The sequence below is a fragment of the Strix aluco genome, chromosome W (genome assembly GCF_031877795.1).
Source record: "Strix aluco isolate bStrAlu1 chromosome W, bStrAlu1.hap1, whole genome shotgun sequence".
Classification (NCBI taxonomy): Eukaryota; Metazoa; Chordata; class Aves; order Strigiformes; family Strigidae; genus Strix; species Strix aluco.
Window position 1 is genome coordinate 25,282,592 of NC_133970.1, and position 19,847 is coordinate 25,302,438.

Consider the following 19,847-nt stretch of genomic DNA (forward strand, 5'->3'; position numbering starts at 1 on the left):
AACATTGGACCAATTCTTGTTGAAGATGGTCATCTGACTAATAGGGATGAAGAAAAAGTGGAGGCATTCAATGCTTTTTTTTGCCTCAGTCTTTAATTATACTCATAAGGGACTGGGCAACCCAAGGTCTGAGTTGGAGGACCACAAGTGTGGGAACAGTGCCTTTCCATTTGTGGACACTGAAATTGTAAAGGATTGGCTGTATCAGCTGAATGTTCATAAGTCCATGGGGCCAGATGGGATTTGTCCCAGAGTGTTGAAGGAGCTAGTAGATGCTGTGGTAGAACCCCTCTTGATCGTCTACCAAAGGTCTTGAGAGTCTGGGGAGGTCCCCACTGACTTGAAGCTAGCCAATGTTATTCCAGTATACAAGAAGGGTGTGAGGAAAGACCCAGGAAACTACAGACCTGTTAGTCTAACCTCAGTTCCTGGAAAAATTATGGAGAAGATTGTACTGGGTGCTACTGAAGACATTTAAAGAACAATGCAATCATCAGGCACAGTCAACGTGGGTTCACAAAGGGAAAGTCCTGTCTAACTAATTTGATCTCCTTCTATGATAAGGTCACTCACCTAGTGGATGAAGGGAAGGCAGTGAATGTAATTTTTCTGGATTTTAGTAAGGCTTTTGATACTGTCCCTCATAGCATCCTTCTGGACAAGTTGTCCAGCTGCGGGATGAGCAGGTTCACAGTGTGCTGGGTGAAGAACTGGCTGAAGGGCAGAGCTGAAAGGGTTGTAGTGAATGGGGCTACATCTGGCTGGCGACTGGTCACCAGTGGTATTCTTCAGGGCTCAATTCTAGGACCAGTCCTGTTCAATATATTTATCAACGATCTGGATGCAGGAGTTGAATGCACCATTAGCAAGTTTGCTGATGATACCAAACTGGGAGGTGCTGTTGACTCTCTCAAGGCACAAGAGGCCTTGCAGAGGGATCTGGATAGATTGGAGCATTGGGCAATCATCAGTGACATGAAATTCAACAAGTCCAAATGCTGGATTCTGCACCTGGGATGGAGTAACGTTGGGCACAAGTATAGACTGAGAGGGGAGTGGCTGGAGAGCAGCCCTGCAGAAAGGGATCTGGGGGTGCTGGTTGGCAGCAGGCTCAAGATGAGTCAGCAGTGTGCCCTGGCAGCAAGAGGGCAAACTGCAGCCTGGGGAGCATTAAACATGGTGTAACCAGCCGGTCAAGAGAGGGGATGATCCTGCCGTATTCAGGGTTGGTGCGGCCTCACCTTGAGTATGGTGTGCAGTTCTGGGCCCCACAGTTGAAGAAGGATGTGAAGGCCCTTGAATGCATCCTGGGGAGGGCAACAAAGCTGGTGACAGGGCTGGAAGGCATGTCCTGTGAGGAGCGGCTGAGGACTCTGGGCTTGTCTAGTTTGGAGAGAAGGAGGCTGAGGGGAGACGTCATTGCTCTCTGCAGCTTCCTGAGGAGGGGAAGTGGAGAGGGAGGTGCTGAGCTCTTCTCCCTGGGATCCAGCGACAGTATGTGTGGGAATGGCTCAAAACTGCACCAGGGGAGGTTCAGACTGGACATTAGGAAGCATTTCTGTACCGAGAGGGTGGTCAAACACTGGAACAGGCTTCCTAGAGAGGTGGTCGATGCCCCAAGCCTGTCAGTGTTTAAGAGGCCTTTTAAAGCATGTTATTAAGGGCATTGTCCACTTTTGGTCAGCCCTGAATTGGTTAGGCAGTTAGACTAGATGATCATTGTAGGTCCCTTCCAACTGGCACTCTTGTATTGGGGAGGCCAGAACTGGACACAGAACTCCAGGTGTGGCCTCAGCAGTGCTGAGTAGAGGGGAACAATGACTTCTGTCAACCTGCTGGCAACACTAAATTTTTCCAGTTTTCAGGAAACCAAGTAGTAGAGGAAAGAGGTTATGTTTCACTGTCTCTAATGATGTCTTCTCTTTTTAAATCTTGATACCTCGGCCTATTTTCATCTCAGTTATCTGATCTGTGTTAGGCCGTTGTTCTCATTAGAATGGTATTAATGCCTTTTGTACTGCTGTCTTGGGGGAGCAGATAGAGTTGGTTATTGTCTTCTCACTGATGACAAAAGTGATCCTGTTGGCCATGTTCTGATTGTTTTATCTTTAATATAAATTTAGCTTTTTCCTAGCTTCTGCCTAGACAGTCAATGTTGGGTTCTAGACATGAATCAGAAATATGTGGGATGGCAGATGTTTTCCTGCCAGTTTATTCAAAATACAAATTTTCTGAATTACTGTAAATAGATTGAAATTTTTCAGTAGAAAAAGTTGGCTTGATGGAAGGCTTACTTTTAAGATGTAGCTTTGCAGTCCCTTGTCCAGCTGGAAACAAAGAAAAGTTCAGTGTGACTAATGTCTACGTGCAGGAGGAAGAAAGAAGTAGCAGTATAGGCTGAAGGCCATCTTTTACTGTTTTATGCATCTTCCCTAGATGCTTTTGTTTGAACAATTAGGTCATAGTTGAATGTCAGCTAATACTTCAGAAATGTTTCCGGTGGGAGCCAGTAACTGTGACATCTCTTTAGTCATGTCTTTATTCAGATTTCACATGTTATTTCAGAAACATTGTGACAAAGATGGTATTAATTTATTTTTCCTTTGGCTGAGAATAGGTTTATTACTTTTAGCATAATATGAAAACTGTTTCTATCAAAATCAGAATAGCTGCTTTATCAGAAAGCAGGGGATCTGCACCAATATGTTAAGAGCTTATCAGAAAGCCAAACGTTTGGAAAAATAGTTTATTGAAGAATCTGAGGAGGTATCAGAGAGCTTGAAGTTTTCATTGCAGCTGAAAGTTAGTGTTAACATATCAGAGAACAACAGGAAATTATTACACAAGTTAATTTCTCTATAGTGACTTGACAAAAAAAGTCTTGACTGATAATAACTCTTTCAATTACTGTAAATCTGCTGAATAGTTCTAGCAGTTGCTGCAACTGAGAATAGACACATAGTGTTTTCAGAAGAGATTACTAGTTAATCATACAATGTTTATGTGCTTTATCATTTTGTCTTGCTGATGAGTTTTTTTGTAGATGCTTCGGCATGTAACACAATTCTGCTCGTGGTTAAACATGAGTACAAGAGACAGAATGTTTTGTTTGTGTCAAAATCCCATGCATAGGGGGTTCAGTTACATAATGCTTTACAAAGAGACTTATTTTTTAAATCTTTTAACTTGATATATCCTTCCTTTTCAATTATTAAGTTTGGAATCATCTTACTACAAAGTAATCTTAATTCTTTCTAAAGCCAGGTGTTCATAGTGCACCTTTTACTTTTGGTATAGTAAATGGTGTTTGGGAAGCAAGATAGGACTGTTTTCTTCTTGGGAATTTCCTTATGTGAATGTACAAGAGTGAGACTCATGAAGTAAAATTTAGAGCAAGTAACTGATGGGTTTGATACATCCTGTCATGCCATCCCTAATGCCTGAAGGATCCATATTCTTCATACAGTGAAGTATTTTCAGGCTCTGTTATGCTCTAAGAGGACTACATGAGCAAGATTTGCTTAAGCTTTCTCTGTAACTGGAAAATGGAACTGTAGCTTTGATTCCTCTTCCTTTTGAACTCCTGGTTGATATTACCCCGGGTTGAACAAGTGCTAAGGCTATACTTTTACTCATGATTTTCAGTTATTTTTCTCTTGGAAATCACAGAATATAACTATATCTTTCCAGAGGGCATCTTTATATTAATTCATTTGAAAGTTGTAGGTAATGGTCAGCTTTAGAAGTCATTGCAAGTGAGAAATAGTTTGTTTTTACTGTGGTACAGATGGAATCAATTTGAAAGATGAGAGAAAAGCTATTTGGAACTAGAACAAGTAGTAAATATACAACTGTCTTTACTGATGTCATTAATAATTCAGAAATACTTTTGAGTTACAACTGATGGGAAATTTCAATGAGATAAAGTAGGTATGTTGCAGAAGTTAGAAAAAGGCTGATGTTCAAGGTAATTTTTATTTTAATTGGCTTTTAACATGGAAATAGCAAGAATATCAAAGTTTTGAAAAACTTCATCTCATGTTTGTCATGCTGTAAACTTTGAAAATAACTTTTTCCTCTACCAAAGCCAATCACTTCATTCAGTTTTGTTATCCATGTAATATTGGGATTCTCCTGTATTTCTTTTTGTATTTTAAGAATGTTAGCCCACAAAAATAACATTTGGTTTAATAGCAACAAATCAATAAATTATAAAGCCAAAAAGGACTATTATAAACAACTCTGAGCTGCATAAATCTGGCATTAACTTCACTTGCAAATATCTCTTAATCTTGAAATTTCCATTGATGTAACACCTGTAGCTTTGAATGTCTTTTCCCTTACATTTCTTCCTTCACATCCAACAGAGAACTGTGCCACCTTGTTTTTTACTATTAAGTCTTTCAGTATTTCACTAATAACTGTTTGCTCTCTTCCTGCTTTTCTGTTCAAGATCTAAATATTTGACACGAGCTAATTAGTTAACTTCAGCAATACAAATTTTAAAATATTTATTTCAAAACAAGTGTAAGTTAGTCATTGCTGATAAGGGGAAGGGATTTAAATGAGGTAATTGCTTTGTTACCTTTTTATGTTTTTTTATGTATAACTTTAAATACAGATCTCTGATAGCTGAATCGGAGTTATTTGGTGGTGAAATTTTGTTATCGCACATCACTGTTTTGATATCCCCCTGAATGTTTTTATAGGTCATACTAGGCTTTCTTTTAATAGTGACTTTAAAAGCCTTGGATCAGATTGGATGTGTGACATTTGGCGCTTTTTTTTTTAACTAATCTATAGGCAGCAGTTAAATCGAAAAAAGCTACAGATACCTATAGACTATATGTGGAGAAATATGCTGCAGTTAAATCTGATTTTGAACAGAAGATGACAGAAACTGCACAGGTAAGTTACATTAAATGAGTTACCTTTTAAAATAAATTAATATGTTCTATTTTATCTCTCTGAACATATCTGAAATCGAAGCTTTTGAAAACGTGGTTCAAGATGGAATAATCTCTATTGGAAATGGATTTGAACAATGATGTCAGAAGTAATATGTTTACAAGGCAAACATTGACTGTGTATGTTGTGATGGCAGTGTCCTTGAATGACACAGTTGAACACTAGCACTCTAGAAAGTCTTTCTGAAGAAATTTTTAGGAAGAAAACAAAATGAACTTTTGGAAGTATTGTAGATGAATTGTGATTATGCAGGAAATGCTGTGAATTGCTGGAGAGCCAGAACTCATTCATGGGAGTTTTAAAACTGGGATCCATCACAGAATTACAGAATGGTTTGGGTTGGAAGGGACCTTAAAGATCATCTAGTTCCAGCCCCCTGCCATGGGCAGGGACACCTTCCCCTAGGCCAGGTTGCTCAAAGCCCCGTCCAACCTGGACTTGAACACTTTCAGGGAGGGGGCAGCCACAGCTTCTCTGGGCAACTTTTTCCAGTGTCTCACCACCCTCACAGTAAAGAATTTCTTCCTTATATCTAATCTAAATCTACCCTCTTTCAGTTTAAAACCGTTACCTCTCGTCCTATCCCTACACTCCTTGATAAAGAGTCCCTCCCCATCTTTCCTGTAGGCCCCCTTTAGGTACTGGAAGGCCACTATAAGGTCTCCCTGGAGCCTTCTCTTCTCCAGGCTGAACAACCCCAACTCTCTCAGCCTGTCCTCATAGGGGAGGTGCTGCAGCCCTCTGATCATCTTTGTGGCCTCCTCTGGACCCGCTCAAGCAGGTCCATGTCCTTATGTTAGGGGACCCAGAGCTGGACACAGTACTCCAGGTGGGGTCTCATAAGAGCGGAGTAGAGGGAGAGAATCACTTCCCTCAACCTGCTGGCCACACTTCTCTTGATGCAGCCCAGAATACGGTTGGCTTTTTGGGCTACAAGTGCTCATTGCTGGTTCATAGTCAGTTTTCCATCCACTAATACCCCCAAGTGCTTTTTCGCAGGGCTGCTCTCAATCCACTCATCGCCCAGCCTGTATTTGTGCTTGGGATTGCCTTGACCCATGTGCAGGACCTTGCACTTGGCCTTGTTGAACTTCATGAGGTTTGCACAAGCCCACCTCTGAAGCCTGTCAAGGTCCTTCTGGATGGCATCTCTTCCCTCCAGTGTGTCAACGGCACCACACAGCTCGGTGTCATCGGTGAACTTGCTGAGGGTGCACTCAATCTCACTGTCCGTGTCTCCAACAAAGATGTTAAACAGCACTGGTCCCAATACCAACCCCTGAGGAATGCCACTTGTCACTGCTCTCCACTTGGACATTGAGCTGTTGACTGCAACTCTGAGTGTGACCATCCAGCCAATTCCTTATCCACTGAGTGGATATTTATATTTATATATTTATTTATATATGAAAATATTTATTTTGTTTTCATTGTCATTCTGGCAAAGCAATTTAGTAACAACTTGTTAAATTGTCTTTCCAGGGTTTATCTGAGGTGGTCAAAAGCCCCTGCATCTATTCAAACTTCTGGGTTTTTTTTAAAGCTGTTTTAATCTGTATTTCAGAGGACATCTAATTCTCTGTATGATTGCACATGCTCCTGCTTGTTATATTTTGAAGTTTCTTTTTCAGATCTATTCATAGCAGACTTTTTTTCCACTGCCCCAGATTTCAAAAAGCAAACCTCACCTGTTTCTGCTTTTAGTAATAATGTTTAGTTGAGGACTGTTGGTTTTTTTTATTTATTTGTATATGTATATTTATTTGTATATGTTTCTTGGTTTAGTACAGCTTTTAGAAAATAGGAATTTTCTTTTTGGTTTAAGATTTTTTGCTGTCTTCCTTAATTTCAAAGATTAATTTTTAGGCATAGATGGAAATATTTGGGAGATTCAGTCGTACTTGTATTATCAGTGTAGAAGTAGAAAAGTGTTAGGGTTTTCCTTAACTCCTTGGAAATTAAAATTTTACTGTATGGGGATTATGTAGGCTACATGTAAAAACCTGCCCTGTCCTAAACTATAAACTGCTTTTCCACTTTGAAAACTGCATTAGAACTTGATCTAGTTCATCTCTGAATAGATACTTGTCCTGCTTTAGCCAGGATAGGGTTAAGTTTCCCCAGCAGTGGGGGGGGGAGCTCTAGCCGGGTTATTCAGATACCATGCGGACGTCACATCCTGGTGTGGGAGCGCGGGGCGCGTGGTTTTATACATCTGCTCCTCTCACTCCTGTATTGGTAGATATACTTTGCTCTGTTCATTGTTATCACTGTTATTCTTATTGTTGCTGTTTGTTGTGTTGCTGTTGCACTGTTGTATTAAACTTTTCCTTATCTCAGTCTCGGGGCTTTGTATTTCACTCCCTTTGTGGGGGAGGGGCAGCGGCCGTGTGGTCTCAGACCCAGTCAGGGATTAAACCACCACAATACTCAACACAGCAGTTACAGAAAGGGTACCAAGTATATAATGTACCAGAACTCTTCCTTCCCACCTCCCACTTCAGTCCAGGCGTTTCTGATAAAGAAGTGCTCAGGCATGCTACTACAAAATTCTGCCTTTAATGTGACTGTCACATTAGGAATCTTGACATCCTTTTGTTAAAGAGTTCACAGTAGGCATATTTTTGTGCAGTATCCTAACTAGGTTCTGGTTGGAGGAACTGTACTCCCTATTCTTTTCAGTTTGAGTTAAATCTGGTTAAGTACGTTATTTCTCTCATTTTAAAAATATACGTGATTCTTAAATGTTTATTTTTTTTTTTATTGTGTAGTGTAAGACAGTGATGATTGCAGTTATTCAGTGGTATAAAAAGGTTTTATTTTTTAAAAAAAATTATCAATAAAATTGATGGGTACCATGGCCTGGGTTATAAGGCTTGTTGTACTTCTCTCTGGTGTATGAAGCTGTGTTTTCAGTATATGTTTTAAATTAGTATTGTCAAAACCAGCAGTTGTCCTCTTTCCATCCTTCTTCCTTCGTCAGGTATTTGTGCGAGGAACTACCTTGTAGAACTAATCCACCTAAAACTAATGTATTAAGGAAGGTTGGTTTTAACCCAGAAGAGACCTGGGATCTGGTTTATTGAGATCACACAAGCATTTGTGTTGGTGCAAAGGAAGAGTTGATGTGGTACTAAGGGTATTGACTTGTGTCTTTAAGCTGACTTAATGTGTGACACCTGGCCTGGACTGACTTGAATGTGTGTCCACCTTACACATTTATATCTGTTGCCTTAGCATTTTGTCTCTCTCACTGTAAATTAATATTTGATTGGGATTGGCATTGGCATGAGTGATTCCAATCATTTGAGAATTTTGGGACTAGGCAACATTTTTAAGCTTAAATGTATCTGAAAACAATTCTTAGAAACAAGTATAATAGTAACAGAAGAATCTTTGCCATTGAAGTGTAACATTCCTCCTGGAGAGTTTCCACAAATAAGGTGGAAGTAAAATGACACGTGAACACATACTGCTGTTAGCCAAAATGGTAACTTTTTTTGCAGTGTTCCTGTTAATGTAATTATTGTAGTTGCTCAGTAAGTGTTCCAGTAACTCCATCATTGTGTGGTATGGATAAATTGTAGTGCAGCCTGACTTTATCTGTAGACCCCACTTTTTGATACAAAGAAATCAAGTAATACCAGAAAAATACTGAACTGTTCCATTGATTTGTTTCAACCCATATGCAAGTGTGGCTGCTCTTCAGTTATTCTAGATAGATCCAGAAGAGCCTACCCTGTTGGTTATTTACCTTGCTCTGGAAGTTACTGAACCCCCACTGAAATAGATCCTGTGAATATTTCTGATCCAGTTCAGAGCAAGTTCCATCAGGCTGCTTTAAATCTTTAATCTCACAGAAGCTGTCTGCTGTTTATTTCTTACTTTCCAAGAAAGAGACTGTGTTTTTAGCAGCTGACTTATTGCTCTCTGAAACAATAAGAAAAAATTTAATAAATATGACTTTAATGAACTGGTCTTGCTAAAATTGCACTGCAAACTTGTTTCCAAAGAGCAAGAAAGCTGTGAGTAATGAAAAGGAGTTATTGTTTAGAACTGACAGAAGATAATCATGAAGAGTGTTTGAAATGGATTTTTTTTGTCAGTAAATTAGTGAAGGAAAATGTAGAGGCTTTCAGCAAGCAAATTAGCTGGGCTTTTCATAATGTCATTTCATTTGAACAATTCACTACAACGAAAGAATGAAAAATGTAGAAGTTTATTTTGTATCTAGAGACAGAATATGAAGATGTTTTTTGTTCAGCTTTGTGTTATTAAGTATTTAAACCAGGATGAGATGTAGAAAGAAAAAAAATAATTATTTTTACTATACCAGATGTTAAAGCTGGGAAAATGTGACCATGATTTTGGGCTATTTGCTTTGTTTTGCAATATGGCAAAGATACAAATTTACCTCTCACTACAAACCACACTTGTGTAAATAACCTTAGTTCCTTAACTGCAACAACCTTTTTACTCAAAATTTAAATTTTCACTTAATGTGGTAATGGACACCTGGAAACTCTAATACCTTTCACAGCTGTCCATATTGGAAATGAAACTTGGAATTCTGCTAGTATAAGTAGGAATTTGTTTTAAGTATAAGTGTGGAATTTAAGTATAATGGTGTAGCTGCATCTACAATTTGGTTGCAGGGGGGCTACTTTAAAGATGATGCAGTAGGAAAAATAACAACACTTGTGAATATGTGGAAGCCCACTTCCGAATCAATCACACCCTAGATTATCTTAATTTCGAGTACGTTTCACTTGAAATATAGTAATTCTGAAAAAAAAAAAATGAGCAGCATGAACATTCTCAGCAATTTCAGTGCAAAACCAGTTGGTTTAACTGTCTTAGGCTGCTTAGATAAAAATTTTTCTGAGGATGCAAACACCTTGAATTGCTGTGGCTTTATTCTAGATAATCATGTAGTAACGTCCTCTCTTTACTGTCCTCTCTTTACTGTCCTCTTTTCTTAAACTCCACCAGTCTTTTTGCGTGAATTTTACATATTTTTCTTTTTTTGTCATTTACGATCTTGCCTGCAATTATCAAAGTGACACGGCTTGTGGAATTTAGAAATGTGATCTTCCCAATCTTAAATTGTAAGTTATGGGGTTTTTTTCTGCATTAATCATGGAAGGCTTTTTGTAATTAAAGATGCAGGAAAATATAATTTGCTTTGTTGTTTAGATATTGGATTTGGCAGAAATTCTTCATGTTGAAAGATTTTGAGTAAAACTATAGTTGTATTATACAATTGCTATGCACTTACTAAGAAAACATGTCTCATTTGTCAGTTATTCCCCCTTTTTAGAAGCTTTTTTTATAATCACATAGCACAGTTATTGGAATGGATCAAATAGCTGAAAGTGCTAAGTTATTCTTTGAAAGTCCTGTCTTAACTAGAACTGAGTGCAGTTGACTGGATAACTTTGCTGTTGTGCAGTCTGCATATAAATAAAGTTCAAGAATGAGTAATAATTCTTCACATTTTAAAACTTACAGGAAAATGTACATGTTTAAAAAGAAATAATGCTTATTTAAACTGTGTATACTGAGTTGGATAGATAAAGATCCTGTTGATTTTTTTTCATTTTTATTTTAGCTGAAAATGCTAAGAATTGACTTGCATTTGTTGGGTCATTAACATTACAGATTCATTTCAGTACAACTTTTCAAAATGGACTGATCTTTCAAAAGTGAAAGTGAACAATTTGGTTAATAATTATATCTGTGATATGAATGATGTGGTTGTATTATAGTACCTAGATAGCTTTAGTCTTTGATCAGACCCCTTTGTGGGTCTGACCCCAAGATGGCTTCTACTTCAAAGACATTAAATCTTAAGTATAAAACAATAAACAAGAAATAAGGAAACAATCAAGAGGAAGTGTTGCTGTCCACTGACATGAGACAAAAAAAGTATCTCTGAATGGCCAGCTGTTTTTATATGCATTATAGGGAAGGGTTTAAAGGAGAATGTTTTGCAGAGTTTTATAGGGAGCTCAAACCAAACACAAAGGAAGTGGCATTGGCATAATCTCAAAAGTTGACTTTAGGTGTTGACACCCTGATAGTGATTGAGAGCAGATATTATAGAGATGGACTATAGATAGCTTTGAAAGCAAAATAATATAGTTTATGTAATCAGGCAGTCAGTAAAAGAAGTAATGTCATAGAATAGGCTACAGAGGGTGATCGTATCCTCTGTAATTAAGAGGAAGGCTGCTTGAGGGAAAAAATCATTTTAATCTGCTTGTTTGATGGCTAGAGAGACATATAAGTATGGCAAAAGAAATATTGAGAGTTTAGAAGTTGAGATATTTGACTTGTCTCTATGGAGTTGTATTTGTGTTTGAATCAGAGTACCAGGGGGTGTGAAATGTGGAGAGATGGTCTTCAGAGAACCCTGGAAAAAGTGGAGAGAGGATGAAGTGGTGCTTCAACATTTGAACAGTTATAGAAGTAGGAAGACAACTAGGACACAGCAGGAGTAAATACAGATTTCAAGATGATTATGGTTGACTGTTGGGGAGGATGAGGACATTTTTAGTTCTGATCTTTGGCTAGGAAGGGGTCATTAGAGATGCTGGAAATGGTTTTAAAGGGGGTGTCAGGTGGAAGCTTGGGTAAGATGGAACAGGAGGACAAATTCCAGACAAACTGCAAAGCTTTTATACAGTGAGTTTAAAGATCAAACAAATGAATTGCATTTAAAGAAGCAAAGGATATAGATTTAACTAGAGAAAGAGAAAGCATGTGTATATTGTGAGCAGGAAGAGAAGGTGATGAGGATGAGGTGCAAAACAGATCCAGAAATAGGATTTCTGAGGTTAGATGAAAAAACAAAATGCTTCAGTTATGGGGAAAAAAGTTGTGGGTTTTTGTTTGTTTGGTTTTTTTTTAAAACACCCTCCAACCCTATTTTCTTTTGGTAGAAATAGGTCAAACTTTTAAAAAAATCAAGATAGACGAAGGTTTAAAGAGTAAGTAAAAAAGTTGGGTAATGGTTCCAAAAGGATAATATCAAGTAAGTTATTTTGTAACTCTGAATTCTTCACCTTCCTTTCTTAAACACTGTAGTTACCATGATTAAAATCAGAAAAACACAATTTTGTTTTTCAGTTTAGTATATTTATTGAAATTTAAGGTTTAGTATTTCAAGAAATATTTTCTTTATGAATAATTGTTTGTATTGGTTTACAGAAGTTTCAAGACATTGAAGAAACACACCTTCATCACGTGAAAGAGATTATAGAATCATTGTCAAATACCATAAAAGAAATTCATTTACAAATAGGAGAGGTAACTTTTATATTATCGTTTGTTTGGATCATGCTACATATTTTTCTTAACTATTAAATTAAACGTTTCTTACTGTGTTTGTGGTAATTACAAGATCTCATCTTTCAAATGATAGTAACTTTTTAAACCAGTGTGAGTAAGAGGTAAACAGAAATGATCCACAGAATTCAAAAGGCTTTCAAAGAGATGTGGTTCCTCTTACCACAGGTATCAAACATTATGCGAGTACTGAACTTGTTTATGAGATGTTTGAAGGAGATTTGAATATCTGCTAAATTGCTGTTTTGGTCTTTTGTGATGTTTCTATATGTGTATTCTGTTTTGTTGTTCAAGCCTCTCTGAAATTTTTTATGAAATAGATCATTCTCTAATTTTGTTCATTGTATTGGAAATCTTTTTAATATCTAAATTCAACATAAGTTTTTTTTTACTGCTTCCTGGTGCATTTATAAGTTCAGTATCATGAATTTTACAGAATAAGGCTGAATAATTGTTAAATTTTGTGTTAACAGAAAACAAAATTTTTTGACAGTTGGGAGAATTGTTAGTGTATTTCAAAGTTCTGTTCCCTAAATATTAATTAGCACCCATTTCACACATTTCAGGATACTTGTGCTTTTCTTTAAACCTTGAAATTATATTGGTCTGAAAAGCTTCAAAATTTTTTATATACTTTGTTTTTTATGAGCAAAAGACCTTCGGTAACAGTGTTAAAAGCTTGTATAGTATCTTTTCTTTAGATGCAAGTTCGTTGAATAATCCTTATAAGTAGTCCTTAATGTTTTGATGTTCTGAAATGTTTACACTGAAATTATTTACACTTAATTTGGGTCACTGTTTTCCTCAGTTTTGAGATTTTCTGCTAATGAATGGTGATTGCAAGGGTCATGACACTTATTTCTAAAGCATATACATACTGCCTTGTTGGAAAAACTTATTAACAACGTGTGGTTGTTCCTATGTCAGACCAAAAAACATTACAACAGTAATGCTTTTACTCAATCAGGTGGGAACTATGATAATACAGTGGTAACAGTTCGCACCCTTATACTGGTGCTGTCTGAAGAGACTGCTTGTCTTCCTGATGTTATAGTGGGATGTGTTGCTGACATTCAGAAAATTATGGATTACAAAAGTGGTTTAGATAGAAGAAATGGAAGTAAATCCTAGACCCATTATCAAGCTGCATTCTTTCATTCCTTATTTGTATCTGTATCATATGCATACTTGCTAATACTAAAGTAAAGAAGGGATTTCCTTGGTAAAATGCCTGTTGATTTTTGGAAGCCCTGTAATATATTTTAGAGGTAAGTATTTTGAACCTTAACTCTAGAGAAAAACACTTTTTGAAGTTAATTACATACTTTCAATTACTACACAAAAGGAATTTTAAAACCAGTGTGGTTTTTTTTTTTGAAGGTGCATGAAGAGTTTATTAATAACATGACAAATACTACAGTTGAGAGTTTAATACAGAAATTTGCTGAGTCAAAAGGAACTGGCAAGGAAAGACCTGGTAAGAGATTAAAAATAACAAAGTAGGAAATGTTAATTTAAAAACTGTAGCTTTCTACTCCTAATAAAAGGTCAAACCCTACTTGTTAATGTGTTATAGTGGTAATGTAATTAAATTTTCAAATTCTCAGAATTCATTAGCTTTTATATTAAGTGGTTCATAGAAGTTTAACAACATAATTTATTATGTAAGTGTAGTATTTGTGTTCATAAAGCATAGCATTTTATAGCTCTGAGTACCTCTATGTAGACCTTTGAGGAAGCTCTTAAACTATACTGCTCCTTGGTACATCAGTGAAATTTGTCAAGAAACTGAAGTTCCTTGCACAAACTTACCTCTGCTATGTGCTTCTACATAAATTATATTTCCAAACTTTATTTAGTATAAATTCATTGATATATTCAGAACAAATATCTGTAGAGCTACTTATAGAACTGTTGCAACAGTTGCATCAGTTTATTTGGTTAGCTTACAATCTATTAACATGCATAATTTTGTTTCCTTTAATAAGCAGCACATTGAATAGTACTTTCTGAAAGTACTGCTTGTTGGTTATGGTGTATAAGACTTTCCTGGATTGGCACTAAAAGACAGTACTGTGTATCTAACATAGGAAAAATATAGAGTTCACTTTAATATTTGGGCAGGAGTCCATGGTCGCTAGGGGTGTGAGTACAGGAATTCACTAGTACCATTTTTCTTTGAGCATTGGGACTCTTGGTTAGCATCTCTGTCTTCTAGTACAGAAGCACGATTTTTTTTTCAGAGCAAGGATGTACATAGCAGAGTAGATCTTGAGAATTTATATTGAATTGTTAAATATGGATACTAGGTGTCTTACGGTGCCTCTGTGAGGTGTTTTTAACATAACATTGTTTCATATTCTCTCTGATCTGCTAATGCTGATACCTGAGTGGGATGAGATAAGATTGTATATGGAAAATTTTCAAATGTTTCCTGTATATTTTACAATTTTTCAATAAAGAGTAAGAAAGAAAAAGTATGAACTTCAGGGGTTCAAGTTCAGTTGATCTAAAGTCAGGGTAAATACATGTGAAAATTCAGTGTTCATACTTCTTTGATTATCTATTGCTGAGATGTCGTAGCTAGGGATCTCCATCTTGCATTTAGGATCCTCACTCCCTGGGTTACAAAGACCCTTGCTATAATGTATCCTAGAGTACTGTGCACTTCAGGTCATCCACATTAATAATGTGGTTTTTTGCTAGGCAACATAGTAATCATAAGAAAAATAAGACTTTATAATTTAGTAGGAGATGTTATACACACTGTGCGCTTATTTGCTGCTTTATGGGGTTCTTCAAATCCCATTTGTATTCCCTGGGGTCAAATAAAAGCTTTTGCCATAGTAAATTTCATTTCTTCAATCCTATAACTATTTTAATAGCAAAAATATTTTAAGGAAAAATTACATTTTTAGTGTGGAAATGTATGCACCTTGAATTTTCTTTTACAGAGTGAAATTATTGTATTGATATCAACTTTGTAAAGCAGTCGTGGTGCAGAGGAAAGCATAGACAAATTCAGCAGCAAAAGAATACAAATTCACAAGAATTTGTGAAGTGTCAAAGATTAGAGACTAGAAGCAGACTGCTAGTGATGTTAATTATGGTTACTGCTTCTATTATATTCATTTTATTAACTTAAAATCATATAGCTTTGACTATTAAAAAGATTTGGAAGGCAAAGTTGAGGTATCACTCTTCTGAGAATGAAATGGAAACATCCAGTGTGTGTGTGTGTAAAATACTTTTCTGCAGTTGAGAACTGTTCTTGATAGAAATGTATTTTAACTCATGGAGCAAATGTTAGAAGTCTTTCTGTGGTGTGAATTTACTAATTAGGGTGGAGAAGGAAATGGCTTCTTGGATAAATCTAAGTATTCAGTGTATAAAAGGCCTTCTCCCTTCTATATTATTTGTGGACTAATATACTGAATTAGTTGGTGGGCTGCATTCTGAAATACTGAATTCTGAGAAAAAATAAAATAAAAGAATAATGCATAACAAAGTATTTTAGATTATTACAGTATATTCTAGCTCTTGTTATAGTACTTCATAGCAGAGTTTACTTCATTTTATTTATATCTGTAAAAAATGAGAATGAATCTGAAAGGAACTACTGAGGAAGGCTGGTTTATTGTGTAGATTATAAACAATTTACAATAAAGGTTTCTAGACATAGGCAATTACTTAAGCTCTCATCTGCACATCTGCAATTTCTCTTTGTACAGTGATGTCCTTTATACCAGATTATATGGGCTCCCTCTGATGACTAATTTCTGTCACCTGAAGTCTTAATTTACAGGGACTTCTTGAGTTTAACACACTGTTTTTCTAGTACAAATAACATTTCTTTCAATCAGTAATGCTTTGTGAGTTTAACTTCATTTATCGACTTCCTTACAGTGGCTTTTTTTAACTGCTATCTAAATAACTTACCTAGTCAGCTTTATCACCGAATTCTTACTGAATTTACTTCAAATATTTTTTTAAACATTTAGTATTAATACCATATTTGAAGAAGTTTTCATTATTTTTTTCTTACTTCCATTAACCATTAAAAAAATAGGCACATACATTCAGTTGCAAATATTTTAATTTTTTAAGTGTGGGGGGAAATCACTTAAATGTAAAACATTGAAAAAGAGAGAGAGGTGGCAGTGCGGGAGCTACACACATACGAATGATCACACAGTGATTAAGCAATGCCTACTTTAATATGGTGGACAAGCCTTTTATAATGCAGGTGAGAATCACAAGATACAATCACATGGTACAATTCTTTCTGATTGGACAGTTAGCTTTGCACATGCTCCTTAAGCTCTCTTCTGATTGGATGAGAACTGCCACATCGACATTGTACAAACTTCTTCTCTGCCCAGACCAACACCCTGAAGTTGTTTAACTTCCTGGGCTCTTCCTTATTCTTCCAGGGTCAGTCCCTCGTCACATCCTTGCCAAAGCTGAGGCTTTGCCAGTCTTGCTCCTATGCAGGATTGCTCACATGCCGATTTCCTAGCAGGAAATCCATCCAAATCCCCACAGTGGCAGGACCTGTAATAACCAGTCAGGCTTCAGGTCAGAATTTAATTTTTCTGAACTGTTTCCTAAAGCTTATATGTTGCTGCTATTTGGTCTAATAGCAGGTTTGATACCATTGGTTGGAAGATACTTCTGTCACTCATGGTCCTGCAGTGTTGATCAAAACTGTTGTTGGCCACTTTGGATGAATAGGCTTCTGCTCCTTGTTCCTTGGGAAATTCATTTATGACATGACAGAAAATGTCTACTTTTCCACCCAAAGTATATAATGGAGATTATGTGTATTCCAGTTTAATGACATATCAATGACTTCTAGCTTTATTTACGTAATCTAATAATAATTCATAAAAACAATTTGGTTTGTTCCAGTATGAAAAGTTGATTCCGCATGAAATAGAAACTGCTAGGAAGTATGAACTCGTGTTCTTGTAAGATCTTATGTCTGAAATGGGCAAGGTAATATATAATATATTTAAAGATATTTGTGAATGTCTATATAGCTGTAGTTGGTCATGAATGATTTTCCTTTTTTAGCTACTAAATTACTGTACCCTTTTCTCATATGTGGGAAACGGTGCGTGTCCCCCTGTATTAGTTTTTGCCCACTACAGAGTTTTACTCAGAAGGTACCTTTGAAGACCAAATGAGAAGACTCAGCTGTGCTGCATTTTCCAAGAAGTCAGGAACAGGAGCTAAATTTAGATAATTTGTTTTCATTAATTTCTGCATAAATAGACTGCAATGTTAGAGAAGAGCAATGGCTTGAATTTTCTAACAAGCTTTTTGAGGAAAAATGTTGTTTTAAACTAGAGAAAGCAAACACAGAAAGCTGAAGTTGGACTTAAAAACAAATTTAAAACCTTCTACCTTCTCTCATATTCTACTTTTCTAATAAAATTGAAATAAATCTTAAACTGTACATACAGTATTCTTATATTGGTCACTAAGTTGTGCTGCACAGGGTCCTGCTTCTAATTAACTCACAATTTCATTGACCATAATACTGTAGTGTGGTAGTACTTTATATCAGGGCAAACTACCATTGGACAACTTCTGTACTGATTGACTGTCTGGGTCAACTGGGTCTGTATGTCATACTCTTTCTTGAACAAGAATATTTATTTCAGCATTTGAAAAGGAATTCTCACTTGACTTGCATTTGACTTTGTCCATGATGGTCCTCAGGAAGTGCAGGATCTTGGCTGCTTTGTCTTCAGTATGTTTTTATTGTCGTCTTAGTTGTCATAGATCACCTGGGTGGCCTTCTGCATCAGTAATTCCATTTTTAAATGATGGATTTCGATTTGTCTGTTTTGGTAATAGAAGGTACAGTGGGGTACACCTTGACCTGTTGCCTGAATAGTATGGGGGTAGGAAAAGAGGAAAAATGTTAAAGCAGTAGCTAATTGAGCTAGCTACACAGACATTTTCCATCTTGTTTAGCTATCAACTCTAACTTAATATGTGTGAAATTGTTAAATATTGCCAAAAAGCCTAAAATGGAAATTGATGCTTTCTTACAGGTATGTTTAACATATACACTTTTCTATCTGGTGCTTGGATTAAATGATTGTTAGACTATCCCAAGTTTAACCGTTCTTTGTGTACAATGTTGAAACGGATTTGTTTTGAAGAATTTTCTCTATTGGTTGCCCCTTTTGGGGGAAGGGGAGTTTCTATAAAAAGAGTATAACAGTTCAACTCCCCCCCACCCCAAGTGTCTCATGTATTCCTCATGAGCTGCAGAAAAATCACGCCAGGAAGAATTTCACATTGCCTTTTTTTGGTTATTGCTGGCGCATATATGGAAACTGTCATATGCTAATCAATGTTTCCCATTTTACAGGTGGGATGGAGAGGTGGTTTGGCACGTATTATTTTCACTCTTTCCTCACAAGCTGAATCTTCTGTACAATACAAAAGCACTTTCAAAATGCTACAAAGCAAGAAAATGTATAATTCCCATGGAGAGCACTTTTGCCTATCTGAAAAAATTTTGGATATTATATCTTAGGTCTATATCTTTTCGATACTGTATTTTGGATACTATTATCCTCTCTTTTCTCTTTAGGAAACAGGTCTCATTAAAGGTCTTAATCTCCAAAGATTTCTTGGGTTTAAATTCAGGACTTCAGTAAGAAACCATACTCTTGGTTTACAGGGACAATATGTGACTGTTAAAAAGGTGTGATTCTTTGAAGCAGTCTTTAAAGATGAGGGCTATAATTTAATGTCTAGTGTTCCAAAAATCTTAGTTGACTCTTCTTTAAGAAGAAAACTACTTGAATGTCTCTGTATAGTTTTATCACTGCATACTTGCATGTTCTGCCTTCAGCAGGTGAATTGCACACACCATGCAGTCAGGCAGAGCTGTTTGTTACAGATACTTGTATTTATAGACTAGACTTCTGCAGTCCTCCTGTTTTTTACTATTTTTTCCACACCCACCCATGTAGCTTTCACAAAACTTTGCTACTTTCGACACAATTTGATGGAAAAGTTAGACATTGCAAAGATTTTATAAAAATGAGGAGATAGGTAGAGGAGGACCCAAATTAGTCATGCCATTTAAGGGCAAGGTAGTTGTAATTATATGAGTTACTCATTTGGAGAGTCAGCAGGCAGCTGAGTATGTGTTTGTATGTGTGTATGTTGGCTAGCCACCTAGCCTGTGGGCAGTTCAAAACCAGCTACATCTTGTGTCTTGTTTATTCAGCCAGAAAGGAAATATGGGATGAAGTTGAAGTGTAAAGAGGAGTTGAAAAGGATGAGAAAGGGGCTGGGGGTGATGTGGCTGATGGGACTTTGAGGAACATAGTGTTCTGCAGGTTGGTGTCCTAGCTCATGTTAATTCTGCTGCTCACAAACCTCATGCTTTCATAAATTATGACTGCAACTTCCAGTGTTTGTTATCATATTCAGGTGTTGTAGGCTGCCTGGATCACTAAACTTTGCCTTGGGTATGTATATAATATCTCTTGTTGAAA

At 36.6% G+C, this 19,847-nt stretch overlaps 1 protein-coding gene across 8 annotated transcripts in view; it reads left to right on the forward strand.

Moving 5' to 3' along the window:
- LOC141917715 (F-BAR domain only protein 2-like) overlaps positions 1–19,847 on the forward strand; it is a 142,510-nt gene that overhangs the window by 32,867 nt on the left and 89,796 nt on the right. For 7 of the 8 annotated variants that reach the window (XM_074811113.1, XM_074811121.1, XM_074811115.1 and 4 more), the window contains 3 exons: positions 4,804–4,908; positions 12,181–12,279; positions 13,699–13,795. In XM_074811113.1, coding sequence (XP_074667214.1) covers positions 4,804–4,908; positions 12,181–12,279; positions 13,699–13,795 — 301 coding nt within the window. The remainder of the gene's footprint in view (positions 1–4,803; positions 4,909–12,180; positions 12,280–13,698; positions 13,796–19,847) is intronic. The other variant, XM_074811114.1, reaches the window with a different exon arrangement.